At 34.5% G+C, this 18,668-nt stretch overlaps 1 protein-coding gene across 2 annotated transcripts in view; it reads right to left on the bottom strand.

Annotated features, from left to right (window-relative positions):
* The window catches only part of LRRC7 (leucine rich repeat containing 7), a 497,427-nt gene that overhangs the window by 236,607 nt on the left and 242,152 nt on the right, over positions 1–18,668 (bottom strand). For both annotated transcript variants that reach the window (XM_060089953.1, XM_060089952.1), the window contains exons 6-7: positions 11,666–11,755; positions 7,809–7,865 (exon numbers count right to left, since the gene is read on the bottom strand). In XM_060089953.1, coding sequence (XP_059945936.1) covers positions 7,809–7,865; positions 11,666–11,755 — 147 coding nt within the window. The remainder of the gene's footprint in view (positions 1–7,808; positions 7,866–11,665; positions 11,756–18,668) is intronic.

Raw genomic sequence — 18,668 nt, 5'->3', positions numbered from 1 at the left:
TTTGGTTTGATTTGGTTTTTCTTGGAGTGGTGAGTGGAGAAGAGAGATGAAGGTGATTTCAGTTTTGAAATGTGGTGAATACTCCATTTGGGTTCTGGCTATTGGAATATGGAATTTGAAATCAAGTAAATCTGTGTAATTCACCATATCTGAGACCACAGGAGTAGTCTGTTAGCTAGGTCCTTTGTGTCTTTGTATATTTTTACAAGACTCTGAGACCAAGATCAACACTAATGTAAAGTTCAGAATATATTATATCTTTAGTAAAGATATTACATTTTTTTCATAAAGGGGAGAGCAATCATCCACATTAAATTGTTTGAATTTGTAAATCTGCAGATGTTGAATATGTTCCTCTCAGTTCTTGTTGAGAGTTTTTATTTATTTTTTATCATGTATTTTACTATCTGAGTTCAATTCACCCAAAGAAACTACAAACCTTAAAAAGAAAAAAAAATAGTCTTTAAGAATTGATTAGTAGCTTCATTTGCAAATATTTTCTCCCATTCTGAGGGTTGTCTTTTCATCTCGTTTATGTTAATCTTTCCTTGAATGCTTTTAAGTTGTCTAAGTACCATAGAACACACCTTTGTTTAAATGTTTTTATGGTTCCAAATAATCATGACTCATTTTCATCAACTATTATGCAAAATATATTTCACAGTTTAGAGACGGCAATGACCACCCAATATTCTTTTAAAATAAAGACACTGAAGTTCAAAGAATTTAAATAATTCATAAACAAGAAGCAAGGGCCTGAATACAAGTCCAGGTTTGTCTGACTGCAAAGTATACCCTCATTCAAGTACATTCTGGCTCTTCTTACGTGAAATAGAACTAACTATAGGCTAATTGTTCCATGAGAGACTAAGCCTTGAGATCTTATGAAACTGAAGTCATAGCACTTTCAACCTCGCTATTATACCAGGACGTTTTCATCTTTTGGTAAATTTAATCATCAGGGATCAGAGTGGCTATTGATTGAAGTATTCTGAAAACAGCGATTTGATCCCATGGTTTTATGTGGTTTTTGTGCCCTCCCCCTAACTCCTCACTGGACTCGACACAACCTTAACTAACCATAATACTCTCAACCTTAATTTTATGTTGAAAATACAAGGCTAAAAAGAAATATAATTAGCTCACATGTTAGGGAGCTCACACTCTTTTGTGAATCGTTGGAAAGCATATATTTGATAATTTAGAAGGGAATCTAATAATTATATTGTTTAGAATGCATTATAATTTGTTGAATGCTTTTAAATATAACATGTCATAATTACCACTTATTTCATTTGAATTTAAAATATAAGACCCTGTGAGAAGAAGTAAAAAAAAATCCTAGTTCTGAGTGCGATTCTCTAAAGCCAGAGGGCACTAATACGGTTACCCTTGATTAGCTAGCTTGTCACATTATCACCTTCGAAAAAGAAAGCCCAGAATGGGAGGGTACCATGGGTGTAACAAAACACCATACCTTGTAAATTGATATTCATTCGTAAAAGCATAAGGTAGTACCATTATAAAAATACACTGTATCCAGTTATGTATTACAGTCACAAAAACAGTTAATAGAAACATCAAAAAGCTATTTTGTAAGCTGTTCCTGACAAAGGAATTTTTTGTTACAATAGCACTAAGGAAACTATTGATGTATTTCATTGTAGTAACCAGTACAGTAATGCCAAATGAGATAAATTCATTAATAGGACACTGAAATGAGAATAGAAAATGACTTATTCACACCTGTCCAGTTTAGAATACATATTGTTTTATGACTTTTTCTTCATTATGCTGACAATGATAACTGGTAGAAAAATAGATAATAAAGGAAGAGAGGTTTTAAAAAAGAAAACATGACAAGTACATTATATTTTTGTAAGTCTGTCTAAAGAGTAATCTTATTTAAAAAATATAAATGAACTTATATGAAAACTAAAAACATGTTATTTGCAAATAAACAGAAATTTGAGTGAAAATTATGAATATGGAGTATTTATTGCCATTCAGGTTAGGAAAAAATCCACAATATATATATATTATTCACATATATAAAACCTCTATCACTGAAATTCTCATTTTTATAAATAGTTAAGCATTTTAGCACATAAATACATACTCTCCCTGGCCCTTTATATCTACAAGAATTTCGGACATAAAGCTGATAATTTTCTCAGTGTTAATAGTGTTTATTTTTTAATTTTTGTATGAAAATAGCTTTTTAAAATAAGTTTTTATGTTGAAACAATGCAAAAAATTATAAAAAGCTTCAAAGTACTATACAAATAACTTTTGTGAACTACTCAATGGTAAACTACAAACATGGTGCCCCATCATTCCCCAGTACTTTAGTGTGTATTTCTTACAAACAAGAACATTCTCCTACCAAACCAAAGCAACCATCCAAATTAGGAAATTAACATTGATACATTGCTACCATCTAATCATCAGACCCTACCCAAGTTTTGCCAGGTGTCTCAATAATTTTTTTTTAATAGCAGAAGAATCAATTCAGAAACACTGCTTTTAGTTATAATGCCTCTTTAGTCTTCTTCAGTCTGAAACATTCCCTCCGTCTTTTCTTAACTTTCATGATCTAGTGTCTCTCATTAACAGTGCTTTAATGTACCTCTGGTTTCAATTTATATTTATAATTCAAGGTTATCTTTTTCTTAGAGTATTTCCAGATAACATACGATGCTTCAGCACCTTCTGTGAATATATGTGTGTTGTGTGTGTGTGTCTTTAGACATTCACAGAGGGGGAATACTGTAGAGTTACTGAACCTTTGTCTTTGGGTGGGGGGGAACACAATAAAAGCAATGATGCTCAAGGAATAAAATCATGTAAATAATAAATACATCATTTACTAGTTTTCAAGTTTACATAGCTTAGTAGTTTCAAAGTATCTTTCATGCTTATACTTGGAAAAGTTTTCCATTCAATTATTCCTTAATGATTTTTTTTCTATGGAGAGTCCAAAAATTGTCATAGATGATAGTGAAATAGAATTCTATTAATAACCCCAAAGAAAATTTGCTCAACACAATGTTATCTTTTGAGTGAATATACTAGAAACAGTTATATGATAAAAATAATCCACTCAACAAATTTAGTTCTTTAAAATTGAGAGGGCCCTCTTTTTGGTGCTCTGTCATAGTATACTAGGTATTTTGACATGGCTTATTTTACATAAAAAGCCAAATCTACTTCTAGGTGAAAATAAAAATGTGAAAACTCACAATGAACTATGAATATATTGGAAATAGAGACAATTCGGATTTTACAATTAATATGTTTCTGGACTCCATAGCTTTTTCCAGCTTCACTAAGAGTCTAGGATCTAAAAGAAGTCGTTGCTACTTCAGACTTATCATTTCTCTAATGGAATCCCTTCTTCTAACAACTTTTAGAGTTCCTTATCCATCAAGTTCATCCATTTTTCCCTTTTTGGATTTGTTCACCAGGGTTTACTTACTTATTGATATTTCCCCAGCAATCCCACTGCAACATGTTTGAAATATTCCTCTCTTAGTTATTCTATTATGACAGCAGATCGAGGAATCACATTTCATGCCTTGTGTTCCCAGGTGGCAGGGCAAATATAAACATTAATATTAGCTTGACCTGTGTTTCCTTTCTTCATATTATTTCATATTTTTATAATTATCACAGACAAATTTACACAAGATCATATTTTGGCTCAATTTGAAACAAAGTTACAGTCATAATGTTATCAACGGACAGGCCATATTTTAACTTTAAGGTTTTAGAAGAATTCTCATAAAAATGGAAAATTTTTATTTAAAGATAAAACCCACCATTATTACTAACCATTTGTATGCTGTTATGTTACTTCCATGGAAATGGTTCCTCAATTTCATTTTAAAATATTATCTTATCCTTTTATTTTTATCTTGACATATGTTTCTTAACTAAATGTATCACTTTTTAATGACAGTCAAAGAAATAAGTCATAATACTTTTGGATTTTCTTTAGTTGTTATAAATATTAATTGCCTTAATTTGAAATTATTTTCTTCCATTGTCATGACTTGGTTATTATATGTAACTTGAAACCACCTGAAAAAGAGAGTGTGTAAGTGTGTGTGTGTGTGTGTGTGTGTGTGTGTATAGGTTTAAAATTCAAGGCTCAGGCTTCCCTGGTGGCGCAGTGGTTGAGAGTCCACCTGCCGATGCAGGGGACACGGGTTTGTGCCCCGCTTCGGGAAGATCCCACATGCCGCGGAGCGGCTGGGCCCGTGAGCCATGGCCACTGAGCCTGCGCTTCCGGAGCCTGTGCTCCACAACGGGAGAGGCCACAACAGTGAGAGGCCCGCGTACCACAAAAAAAAAAAAAAAAGAAAAGAAAAAAGAAATTTAAGGGTCAGCTATCAGCCACTGAGAATCCACTAACCATTTATTCTTTTTGCCTTCATGATGCTCACTAAAGACTCATCTTATTTTTTTTTCTTCTCTTTCTTTTTTTTTTTTTTTTTGTGGTATGTGGGCCTCTCACTGTTGTGGCCTCTCTCGTTGCGGAGCACAGGCTCCGGAAGCGCAGACTCAGTGGGCATGGCCCATGGGCCTAGCCTCTCCGCGGCATGTGGGCTCTTCCCGGACCGGGGCACGAACCCATGTTCCCTGCATCGGCAGGTGGACTCTCAACCACTGTGCCACCAGGGAAGCCCTCATCTTATTTTAATATTTTGTATCCTATATTATTTTCTATGGGAAAAAATAATCAAGTGATACAAAATGTCCAGGTCACGTGACAGATATTTCTCACTGTGAATCAATATATCAGCATTCTTGTTTATTTATTGAGTACTCCCCTATATGCTGGGCACTGATTTAGGCACAGGAGATTCAGCAGTGACAAAACAGAAAAAATTCCTTTTCTGAACAGAACTTATGTTCTCCTGAGGAGATCATCTCCAAGCAAACAAAAAGTCAATACAATTTAGAGAACCATAGGTGTGAAAAATCAAACGGAAGAGTGAAATGGTATAAAGGCTAAGGGGGAGCAACCTTATATGATGTGATCGGGGAAAGCCTCCAAGGAGGCACCATTTGAAGAAAGATAGGAATCCTAAGGAAGCTGTAGCCTGAACAGATTTGAGGTAAGAGAATTCCAGAGAGAAACAGTTAGTGCAAAATCTCCAAAATGGGAACAAATTCATTTTTGGACTACCCTTCAAAATTAATTAAGAGGATACTTCTGCTATGAGGACAAATTTTATCATAGAAGTTAAAGGTTTTTTTCTTTTTGGTTATCTAGTTTTTTCCAGATATTCAATGTCCTCAATTATTAAACACAATCAAGAATGACTGTATCAATGAGTTTTAAGCAAATGTGTACCTTAGGAAAGGAACAGTGTGAAAAAATTGATAATACTAAATTCTATTTAATAACAGAAAGAATTTGTCCTAGAATCTGCACATATCAAAATGTCTCTATCAGTTTACTTTAAAGAGACATTTTAATGTATGTTATATCATAATTCTTCACATTTTTACATTTTTCATAGCTTGCCAGGCATTTAGACTTTAAGACAGAAGATGAAAAGAAGAGAAAATCACTGAAGACCTGCTAAAGATTTGACATCTTGTTTGTGTCCATGAGGAAATCATGAGCTATCTCTTCTTGGAGTAATTATTAAAAAGCTATAATTGTTTTTCCTAAAACTATCTTTCTTCCTTTATTTTCATTAGAAGTGTAAAAATAAAGGATAGTAGAAAGCTCTCATATATCTCTCTATTACAGGTCTAGATTGGTGATCAGAAGGTACTACATATAATACATAGTAAAAACAGAGTTTATCTTTATTCTTGACAGAACTTTCTGCAATTCTCATTTTTATAGACATCAAAACTAGGATAAAGTTCACCATACATTATGCATGTCCTTGGTTCTTTTGATTTTTGTCTATAAGGTAAAAAATAAGCATACTAGATTGAAAATAATTTTGCAAATTTTTTAAATGTAAAAACTGTAACAGCTATACAAATTGTACAAATATAACAGTCTACCAAGGAAACCTCGTGTCATTTCCACACATCTTTACAAGTTTTTTAAAAATTGCCAAACAAAGTTAAATGTATATTATTCTACTTATTTGAATTCTGTTTGATACTGGGCCACTGCCTCACAGCCTACAGAATACCCATGCACCAATTATGAGCATTGTTATTCATTACTCTGAACTGTTCACACATCTATCTCATATAAAGTCCATATTACCCATCTATGGTCAGGCTTTATATTTAAATTTATATTTTAATAATACATAGTTAAAAATCTGACAACCTGTGTCAGATTTATTTTTTATTTCATTTCAAAACTGTTATTTAAGAGCAGAGGGGAAAGGATTCTCCTCCACACCTTCAATATTTTCTCTTTGACCCAAATGTTCATGTTTAGGTGAAGGAGACAATTACTCTTTCACCGTAGTTTAGTGTGTAATTAGCCTTGTTTTCACTTTACTTTAAATGTAGACATTTAAAACATGGGGGTTGGAAATGCATTTGCAGTAGATTAATGCTGAACAAGTAACACCTTCAACCATATTCGCATTTCTGTTTGTGCCTCCAACGTGGAAGAGGTGCCTTCTAAGACTATGTATAGTGCTTTGGCTTAGAGAAAGACCACTCAAAAGTGCAGGGTATCCAGATATGGTGACATTCCTCCTTTTCACGTTCTCTCCTTGTCTTCCACTTATGGAGGAATGAATAGATATTTTATCTCTATGTATATATTTAAATTAAATCTGTATAATTATTAAAAGTTTTATATTGCCCTGACAGAATTTCCATACATATCTGTGTAACAAAATGTACTTGAGAATATTGTATTGATATACTGGCTCAAAAAAATCAATGAAATTCAGTGTAGTTTGCTTAGAGAAGGAATATAAAAAGAAAAAAATAAAATTAAGTTTTGGTTCAGCAGACGAAAGGTCTCTAAATCCTGCTGACATGTTTCAAAAATTAATCACTGTACTCAATATTTTTCAGCAATACTGCAGGAGGGTTAAAAATAACAACATAGTACTTTCAATATTTTAACTGTAACATATACAAGTCATAATTATTTATTTGAGTAAAAAAATTCCCACTTTACATAATTTTTGACTTTCAAAGATATTTTTTTCTGTACAGCACAAAATTCTATCATTAGACATAAATAAGACAAAGCAGGATGAAACAATTTTATTAAACTAAACATTGAATAAAATGTTGGAGATTAGTTTTTACATAAAAATATTCTGTATTTTTATGTAAACCAGATTTTAAACAGACTATTTAAAAGGTACAGTTTGAAAGAATGTATAAATATAAAATTTCTGCTAAATCATTTTAGGATCTCTGGAAACATTTTAATCATTTTTATGAAATATTTTTGTATATTTTTGATTTAAAAACTGAAAATTATCTCAAAGCATAAATTAACTTGAAATGTTAAGCATTCTATTAGGTTGAACCTTTTGAAACTGTTGATGATTTGGGGGCTATAAAAATGTCAGTTTCTTAAGTTTCAATGCAGTAACTTCCTGGTGTGTATGTTCAGCTATGAGAAGAATCTTAAATGGTCTCTTCCCACCTTTACTTGTAATTACACAGTTTTATAAAGCAGATACATTCTTAATATGAATCCCTTATAATACTGTACATTTTAGCCTCTAGAAAAAAATTGTAGAAAAATTAACTCAATCATAATGACAAAGCATAGCCAAGGTAAAAATAGCTGTCTTTTTCCTACTAGTGAAAAGTCACAATTCAAATTTAGAAAATACTCAGCCACTTACTTTGGTAGAGTTTTCAAGTGATTTTCTCTTAACTCCAATATCCGCAATTTGGCAAGTCTGTAGAAATAAATTTAAAAATTGCTTCTTAATATTTCTCTATAAAACAATATTCTTATGGTAAAGTAAACTGTTACTTTATTATCCAAACAACTATGTCCAAACATTACATACCATGGTTACAGATTTTTAAGAATTATGCAAATTGGTTATGAGTAGGGTTGAATCAACATTGGAGAATAACAAATATCCCTTTCTTAAAAATAAAGTTTTTTCAAAGATATCATTGAGACCAAGTCATCTAAATCTCCTATGTTTTATAAAATTATATTCACTGTTGTTTGATTGTATGCATTTGACAGATTATTGAATATCTACTAAATACTAGATGCTGCATTCACTGAAACATGGTGATACTTCCCCTCAAGAGACAATAAATGAAGTTGTAATGCAAATAATATAGCATAGTGGCTAAAAGCTTGAGCTTTGTGATCAGACAGATCTGGGTAAAATTCAGACTCTTTCATAGCCTATCTGTTTTTTGCTGTGTGACACTGGCAAATTAATTAACTCCTCATAACTCCAGTTTCCTCATCTATAATGAACATGTGATAATAGTACAAAATTTATAGGGTTTTGAATATTAAATGATGGCACACATGTAAAGCATAATGCCTGGCACACCATAAGTTTTAGTATGTTTTAGGTTATTACTATTCTTTAATTGAAAAAAGGGAAAAGTGCTGTATAATATACCATATTTAATTGATTCTGAGGTTAACATCTGAATATTTCAAGTGGATGCACTTTTAAAAATTTATAGTATCATCTAGCCTATGATAGTACTGGAGTTGGGATAATCTTGTGAAGGGGATGAGAAGTGTTCACAGTTTCTGTTGCTTGCATAGCATTTGTAATTAGAAATGCATTTCACATTTAAGTATTTGTTAGTGTTTGCAATCTGGGACATGCTATTGTTACTAATGCCTATACTGAGCTTTAAAATGTACTCAGTTGAGGCTACTTTAGGACAAATGTTAATTGAATTATCCAAATCCTTAGTGATGTGGGAATATTTCACTATTTGAACTATACAATTCACCTACAAGGTCCCATATTTATTGTGCTTTTAGATATTCAACTAGTTCTCTTCTCCTTTCCTTTTTGTTTTGAGTTCTACCAAATTTCCAATTTAGTTTTAATCTTATAACTCAATCTTTATTTGAAATAAAGTGATTTAGTTCTTCACAGCATGGGTATATCACTAGTTAAAGAAGTTTCTTAAACATTTATATATCTCAAATCTTCTTAATATTTGTACTATTGTAATAATATTTTATGACTTAGTTTGGCCTTTAGGAGCACTAAATCTCAGGTTTTAGAAAGTATCTTAAAACATTTTTTGTTAAATTATCCAGCTGAAAGTTATAGAGCTTTTTAGATTACAATAATAGAGCATTTTTTTGGCAGACAATTCACATAAAATTGAATTCTAATTCCTAAGTGGTTTGGATTTTGGTATTGTGTTATCTGTTTACCCAAATTTCTTCCCCTATATTAGGACTAGTAAAAAAGAACTGACAAAATGCAAGACAAAAAAGTGTGTCTTAGGGAGATAAACATTTCCTGATTTAATAAACCAAAGGTATATTTGTAGTGTTGTCATTAGTACATGAAGGAAAATCTACTTTATGTGGACAAATGGTGAAGTATCAATTCATTTAGAAATGAGGCAAATGCTCTTTTGAATATCTGTGAATTTTCAGAACTGCCCAAATATATGGTATTCATAGGTATTGTGAAATCATGATGTACAAAAGTAAGGGAATTTGGAAAAAACTTTCGAGGTGATTTCTGTGTGCAAATGGAGGCTACTACCTGTTAAGGGACTTCATTATTCCACTGGGTTCTTCTTAATGTCATATATTAGCTTCTGCCAACAGATTGGTGCCGAGTTATACTCAGTCAGTTATTTGAACAATTTTAAAGATGATCATTTAGAAAAATGCAGTTAACAATAAACTTAAAATGTCTTAACTTTCAAGATATATCTTTTATATTTAAAATAGCCAAGACATGGAAACAAAGTTTCCATTGACAGATAAATGGATAAAGAAAATGTGTCCATATATATGTATGTATGTGTGTGTATATGTGTGTGTATATCTATCTATCTATATATATATATATATATAGTCATAAAAAAGAAGAAAATCCTGCCATTTGCAACAACATGGATGGACTTTCAAGGCATTATGCTGAGTGAAATAAGTTGGGCAGAGAAAGATGAATACTGCATGATCTCACTTACATGTGAAATCTAAAAAGAAAAAAAAACCACATAGAAAAAGAGATCAGATTTATGGTTACTAGAGGTGGGGGTGGGGTGGGGGAACTGGGTGAAGGTAGTCAAAAGATACAACTTTACAGTTATAAGATAAATAAGTACTGGGGATGTAATGCACAACAGTATTATTATAGTTAACACTGCTGTATGGCACATGGTATATTTGAAAGCTCCTAAGAGAGTAAATTCTAAAAATTCTCATCACAAGGCAAAAAACTTTTTCTTTGTAATTATATGAGGTAATGGATGTTAACTAAATTTATTGTCCAAATCATTTTGTAATAAATTTGTCATTACTATGTTATATGCCTTAAACTCATATAGTGCTATGTGTCAATTATACCTCAATAAAACTGAAAGAAAAAAATTCACTCTAGAACATCTAGAAAACATTGAAAATATAAAGATGAAAATAAAAATCATCCATAATTTCACTTCCAAGGAAATAGTCTTTTATTTCATGTACATTCATATTAGTATGGAAAACAGTTTATATATAGCTATGATATGTTTTGAACATAACGTCATAGGAATTAAAAGATATTCCTCTAGGTAAGATTATAAATTGCTACATGGTATTGTCATATGGATGTACCATAATATATTCAACTAATCTCCTAGATGGATGTGTGCTTCCATATTTTTCATATTGTAAATAATGATAAACATCCTTGTCCATAAATCCTACTGTGATACATGATGACATGATACATTTCTAGAAATTAATTACAAAGGCAGAGGTTGTAAATATTTTCAAATCTTTTAAAGCTCACTGCCCTGCAAGGAGTATATAACATTCTACAGTTTCATCAGCAGTGTGAGGTTATCTCTTTCCTCATAGTCTATAAATAAATTTACACTTTTTATAACATGCTAGAGCACAAAGACCCTTTGTTGTCATATTAATTTGTACTATTTTTATTATTTATGATGATAAACATTTTTTGTGTTGCCAATTTGTACATTTATTATGAACTGCCAGTATGTGTCATTTACCCATTTTTTTCTAATGAGAACTTTAACTTCATATGCATTTGTAAGAATTCTTTATAAGTTAAGGATATAATTTACTTTCCATATTCAGTGGAAATATTTTCCTATTTATTGTTTTACCTTAATTAAAAAATTTTTTTCTAATATTATTTTATTTTAAAAGCATTTTATGAATTCAAATCTATCCATTTATGATATTTTCTTTTGTTTCTATGCTATAAAGGCATTTTCCAACTCAAGAGTCAAAAATATTCATGTGCATTGTTTTCCAGATCATTTCTGATTTTATTTTTTTATATTTAACTCTTTAATTCATCTGGAATTTGATTATTAATGACATGTAAAGACCTAACTTTATTTTTTGCAAAATGTTTCATTAATTGACATGGTCTCATTTACTGGACAAGAATGAGGGTGTCTTTAATTCCAATGGTCACTTTTGAAGCCTCACCTACAGAAGCTGGTACAGTACTTACCTAAAGTGAAAGAAAATTGTATCATTTAAACTTCTTATTCTTACCTTCCAAAATTGGCTGGAAGAAATTCAAGAAAGGCATCATTCAGGTAGAGCTGGGTCAGGTTTAGAAGCTGTGTGAAGCCATCAGGGAGTCTAGAAAGGAGTTAAAGGTTTAGTCATTGCATAGATGTTGCCATAGAAACAGAACAAAAATATATATATCTCTAAGGAGAAAAAATAGAAGTGTAATACATTTTCAAATCTCCTTTGGTATCACAGCAATGGAAGAATTTACTGAGCATGTTGTTACAACTTGAAAATTTTGCCTGTTATTTAAATAAATTGGCATTCACCTACCTCCACACTGCTTTCCTATGCTGAGATTTATGTCATTGCCAAAGTCAGAGACATCATTTATTACTGTTGCCCTAACCTTATGCACACCAGTGAGATATTTTTATGGAAATTTCAAGTTGTATGACATGTTTTTTAATTTTAAATTTAATGTATTTTCTCAATAGCATATTCACATATATAGTCAGGCAATGCTATCTACTCATTCAGTTAATAATTAAAATTTGTCTACAGTTTGTGACAATGATGACTAAAGCTGCCCAACATGAAGAGGGAAGGAGTATTTTGTCCCTTTAACTGATAATTTCTTTAATGCAGGCCCAACATACAGGTACATTATAATTCAAATTGATCCAATTCATGTGCATTGAACAAGAACATTGTCACAGTAATTAAACCGAATCCTAAAGATTTTAAGAAGCATTAAAAGAGTTGAGAAAATATCCTACAGGAAAATCTTACTAGTTAGATAAAACAATTATTTGAAATGTTTAAATCAGTTTTATCAAAAAGATTTAACTCCAGGATTTTTCTTAAAAGGATAATTTTTTTTTAATAATTAAATTCCGACTTAAAAATTTTAATGTCTTTACCTAGGCTTTAGACAAGACCATGTTCTTTCACAAAATACTTCTAAATACTGTTCATATCTGCCTTCCCCTAAAATTCCAACCTATCTCCTTCCTTGAATTTACTGACAAAATTATTTAAAGAGCTGCCTCTACTCACTATTTTTTAATTTACTCCGCAAGCTATTGCTTTCTGGCATCTACCCTAACTCTATTCCTGAAACTGCACTCACCAAAGGCTCTTAAGCCCTAATTCCATTAACTTCATTTCATTTTGTAACCCACACTGCCTAGCAATAGTTGCCATCACTGATTGTTCTCTCCTTCTGGACTACTAATATACTCTTCCTGTTCTTCCCCCTACTCCTGGAACACTATATCTGAGTTTCATTGCATGGTTTCTCTCTTTCCTCTGACCAAACTTTGGTTATGAAATGTTTTATGTATATAAAAGAGTATAGCAGAACACTCTATACAAAAATCACAGCAAGTTCCTTTTTGACCTACCCCTTGGAGAAATGGAGATAAAACCAAAAATAAACAAATGGGACCTAATGAAACTTAAAAGCTTTTGCACAGAAAAGGAAACCATAAACAAGATGAAAAGACAACCCTCAGAATGGGAGAAAATATTTGCAAATGAAGCAACTGACAAAGGATTAACCTCCAAAATTTACTAGCAGCTCATGCAACTCAATATCAAAAAAACAAACACCCCAATTCAAAAATGGGCAGAAGACCTAAATAGACATTTCTCCAAAGAAGATATACAGATTAACAACAAACACACAAAAGAATGCTCAACATCACTAATCATTAGAGAAATGCAAATCAAAACTACAATGAGGTATCACCTCAGACCAGTCAGAATGGCTATCATCAAAAAAATCTAGGGCCTCCCTGGTGGCGCAGTGGTTGAGAGTCCGCCTGCCGATGCAGGGGATACGGGTTCGTGCCCCGGTCTGGGAGGATCCCATATGCCGCGGAGCGGCTGGGCCCGTGAGCCATGGCCGCTGGGCCTGCGCGTCCAGAGCCTGTGCTCCGCAACGGGAGAGGCCACAACAGTGAGAGGCCCGCATACCGCAAAAAAAAAAAAAAAAAAAAATCTACAAACAATAAATGCTGGAGAGGGTGTAGAGAAAAAACAACCCTCTTGCACTGTTGGTGGGAATGTAAATTGATACAGCCACTATGGAGAACAGTATGGAGGTTCCTTAAAAAACTAAAAATAGAGCTACCATACGACCCAGCAATCCCACTACTGGGCATATACCCTGAGAAAACCATAATTCAAAAAGAGACATGTACCCCAATGTTCATTGCAGCTCTATTTACAATATCTAGGACATGGTAGCAACCTAAGTGTCCATTGACAGATGAATGGATAAAGGAGATGTGGCACATATATACAATGGAATATTACTCAGCCTTAAAAAGAAATGAAATTGTTATTTGTAGTGAGGTGGATGGACCTAAAGTCTGTCATACAGAGTGAAGTAAGTCAGAAAGAGAAAAACAAATACTGTATGTTAACACATATATATGGAATCTAAAAAAAAAAAAAGTTTCTGAAGAACCTTAGGGTTAGGACAGGAATAAAGATAGAGAATGGACTTGAGGACACAGGGAGGGGGAAGGGTAAGCTGGGACGAAGTGAGATAGTGGCATGGACTTATATATACTACCAAATGTAAAATAGATAGCTAGTGGAAAGCAGCCGCATAGCACAGGGAGATCAGCTCGGTGCTTTGTGACCACCTAGAAGGGTGGGATAGGGAGGGAGTGTGGGAGGGAGATGCAGGAGGGAGGAGATATGGGGATATATGTATACGTATAGCTGATTCACTTTGTTATAAAGCAGAAAGTAGCACACCATTTTAAAGCAATTATACTCCAATAAAGATGTTAAAAAAAAATAAAAGAGTATATATGTACCCACAGTATAATTTAATAAATAGAACCGGTACCTTTAACACCCTCTAGGTGTCCCTCCCTGACTACATCTATTTGTTCCACAAATTCCTGAATGATGTTTACTTTTCTGCTTTTTAAGGAGTTTTACCACACCTATTTAAATCCCTAAAACAAGAAAAAAAAGTCACATGGCTTTGCATGTATTTAAACATTATATAAATCAAATCGTACCATGAATATTTTTCTGAGACTTTTAATAATTCATATTATTAAATAATTCACTGATTAGTTAAATGAAATTCATTCATTTTGATGTAGAGGACTGATCACCATAACACAGTATTACACTGTATGAATATACCACTATTTATTTATCATTCTCCATCTAATTGAACATTACAGCTGCTTCTAGCTTTTTGCTTGTATTTCTATTATATGTTCTATTTATTTTTAACATATATTCTGGTGTACAAGAGTTTACTTAAGCCCCCGCGCCTTGAGCACCTCTGGCCCAGCCATGACTGCGCCGTGCCCGGATATAGGGTGGCGGGAAGAGAGCCTGAAGGGGTTAGTGCACCACGGCTAGCCCGGAGGGAGTCCGGGAAAAAGACTGGAGCTGCCGAAGAGGCAAGAGACTTTTTCTTCCCTCTTTGTTTCCTGGTGTGCGAGGAGAGGGGATTAAGAGCGCTGCTTAAAGGAGCTCCAGAGACGGGCGCGAGCCGCGGCTAAAGGCGCAGACCCTGGAGATGGGCATGGGACGCTGGGGCTGCTGCTGCTGCCACCACGAGGCCTGTGTGTGAGCGCAAGTCACTGTCCACGCCCCCCCCTCCGGGGAGCCTGTGCAGCCCGCCACTGCTGGGGTCCCGGGATCCAGGGACGGCTTCCCCGGGAAAGCACACAGAGTGCCTCGGGCTGGTGCAACGTCACGCCGGCCGCTGCCGCTGCAGGCTCGCCCCGCACTCCGTGCCCCTCCCCCCAAGGCCTGAGTGAGTCAGAGCCCCCAAATCAGAGGCTCCTTTAAACCCGTCCTGTCTGAGCGAAGAACAGACGCCCTCCAGCGACCCACACACAGAGGCGGGGCCAAATCCAAAGCTGAGACCCGGGAGCTGTGAGAACAAAGAAGAGACAGGGAAATCTCTCTGTACAGCCTCAGAAGCAGCGGATTAGAGCTCCACAATCAACTTGATGTACCTTGCATCTATGAAATACATGAATAGACAACGAATCATCGCAAATTGAGGAGGTGGACTTTGAGGACAAGATTTAAGATTTTTTTCCCTTTTCCTCTTTTTACAACAAATTATCCCAAATTGAGGAGGTGGACTTTGAGAGCAAGATTTACGATTTTTTCCCCCTGCTCTCTTTTTGTGAATGTGTATGTATATGCTTCTGTGTGAGATTTTCTCTGTATAGCTTTGCTTCCACCATTTGTCCCAGGGTTCTATCCATCCGTTTTTTTTAATTAATTTTTAATTTTAATAACGCTACTATATTTTATCATACTTTATTCTACTTTACTTTATCTTCTCTCTTTCTTTTTTCCTACCTTCCCTTCCTCCCTCCCTCCCTCCCTCCTTTCCTCCTTTCTTTCTTTCTTTCCTTCCTTCCTTCCTCCCTCCCTCCCTCCCTCCCTCGTTTCTTTCTTTCTTCTTTTCTTTCTTTTCTTCTTTCTTTCTCTTTCTTTCTTTAACGAATTTTTTCTTTCTACATTTTCTCCCTTTTATTCTGAGCTGGGTAGATGAAAGGCTCTTCGTGCTGCAGGCAGGAGTCAGTGTTGTGCCTCTGAAGTGGGAGAGCCAACTTCAGGACACGGGTCCAGAAGAGACCTCCCAGCTCCACATAATATCAAGCGGCGAACAACTCCCAGAGATCTCCAACTCAACACCAGCACCCAGGTTCAGGCAACGACAAGCAAGCTACAGTGCGGGTCACGCTATGACAAGTAACTAGCAAGACAGGAACACAAACCCACCCATTAGCAAAGAGGCTGCCTAAAAACATAATAAGGCCACAGGCACCCCAAAACACACGAACAGATGTGGACCTGTCCACCAGAATGACAAGATCGAGCCTCAACCACCAGAACACAGGAACTAGTCCCCCCACCAGGAAGCCTACACAAGCTACTGAAACGACATTAGCCACTGGGGACAGACACCGAAAACAACGGGAACTACGAATCTGCAGCCTGCAAAAAGGAGACCCCAAACACAGTAACATAAGCAAAGTGACAAGACAGAAAAACACACAGCAGGTGAAGGAGCAAGATAAAAACCTACCAGACCTAACAAATGAAGAGGTAATAGTCAGCCTACCTGAAAAAGAATTCAGAATAATGATAGTAAAGCTGACCCAAGATTATATTTCCAAGATCCAAAGTCTTGGAAACAGAATAGACAAAATACAAGAAACAGTTAACAAGGACCTAAAAGAACTAAAGATGAATCAAGCATTGATTATAAACACAATAGATGAAATGAAAAATACTCTAGATGGGATCAATAGCAGAATAACTGAGGCAGAAGAATGGATAAGTGAGGTGGAAGATAAAATAGTGGAAATAACTGCTGCAGCGCAGAATAAAGAAAAAAGAATGACAAGAACAGAGGACAGTCTCAGAGACCTCTGGGACAACATTAAATGCACCAACATTAGAATTATAGGGGTTCCAGAAGAAGAAGAGAAAAAGAAAGGGACTGAGAAAATATTTGAAGAGATTATAGTTGAAAACTTCCCTAATATGGGAAAGGAAATACTTAATCAAGTCCAGGAGGCACAGAGAACCCCATACAGAATAAACCCAAGGAGAAATACGCCAAGACACATATTAATCAAACTGTCAAGAATTAAACACAAAGAAATCATATTAAAAGCAACAAGGGAAAAACAACAAATAACACACAAGGGAATCCCCATCAGGATAACAGCTGATCTCTCAGCACAAACTCTACAAGCCAGAAGGGAGTGGCAGGACATAATTAAAGTGATGAAGGAGAAAAACCTGCAACCAAGATTACTCTACCCAGCAAGGATCTCATTCAGATTTGATGGAGAAATTAAAACGTTTACAGAAAATCAAAAGCTGAGAGAGTTCAGCACCACCAAACCAGCTTTACAACAAATGCTAAAGGAACTTCTCTAGGCAATAAACACAACAGAAGGAAAAGACCTACAATAACGAACCCAAACAATTAAGGAAATGGGAATAGGAACATACACATCAATAATTACCTTAAATGTAAATGGACTAAATGCTCCCACCAAAAGACACAGATTGGCTGAATGGATACAAAAACAAGACCCATATATATGCTGTCTACAAGAGACCCACTTCAGACCTAGAGACACATACAGATTGAAAGTAAGGAGATGGAAAAAGATAATCCATGCAAATGAATATCAAAAGAAAGCTGGAGTAGCAATTCTTATATCAGACAAAATAGACTTTAAAATAAAGACTATTAGAAGAGACAAAGTAGGACACTACATAACGATAAAGGGATCGATCCAAGAAGAAGATATAACAATTGTAAATATTTATGCACCCAACATAGGAGCACCTCAATATATAAGGCAAATACTAACAGCCATAAAAGGGGAAACTGACAGTAACACACTCATAGTAGGGGACTTTAACACCCCACTTTCACCAATGGACAGATCATCCAAAATGAAAATAAATAAGGAAACACAAGCTTTAAATGATACATTAAACAAGATGGACTTAATTGATATTTATAGGACATTCCATCCAAAAACACCAGAATACACATTTTTCTCAAGTGCTCATGGAACATTCTCCAGGATAGATCATATCTTGGGTCACAAATCAAGCCTTGGTAAATTTAAGAAAATTGAAATTATATCAAGTATCTTTTCCGACAACAATGCTATGAGACTAGACATCAATTAGAGGAAAAGATCTGTAAAAATACAAACACATGGAGGCTAAACAATACAATACTTAATAACAAAGTGAACACTGAAGAAATCAAAGAGGAAATAAAAAAATACCTAGAAACAAATGACAATGGAGACACGACGACCCAAAACCTATGGGATGCAGTAAAAGCAGTTCTAAGGGGGAAGTTTATAGCAATACAATCCTACCTTAAGAAACAGGAAACATCTCGAGTAAACAACCTGACCCTGTACCTAAAGCAATTAGAGAAAGAAGCACAAAAAAACCCCCAAATTTAGCAGAAGGAAAGAAATCATAAAGATCAGAT

This window comes from Mesoplodon densirostris, chromosome 2 (genome assembly GCF_025265405.1).
Source record: "Mesoplodon densirostris isolate mMesDen1 chromosome 2, mMesDen1 primary haplotype, whole genome shotgun sequence".
In the NCBI taxonomy this organism is placed as follows: Eukaryota; Metazoa; Chordata; class Mammalia; order Artiodactyla; family Ziphiidae; genus Mesoplodon; species Mesoplodon densirostris.
Note: the sequence above shows the minus strand (reverse complement) of the source record. Positions and strands in the feature narration are given on the sequence as shown.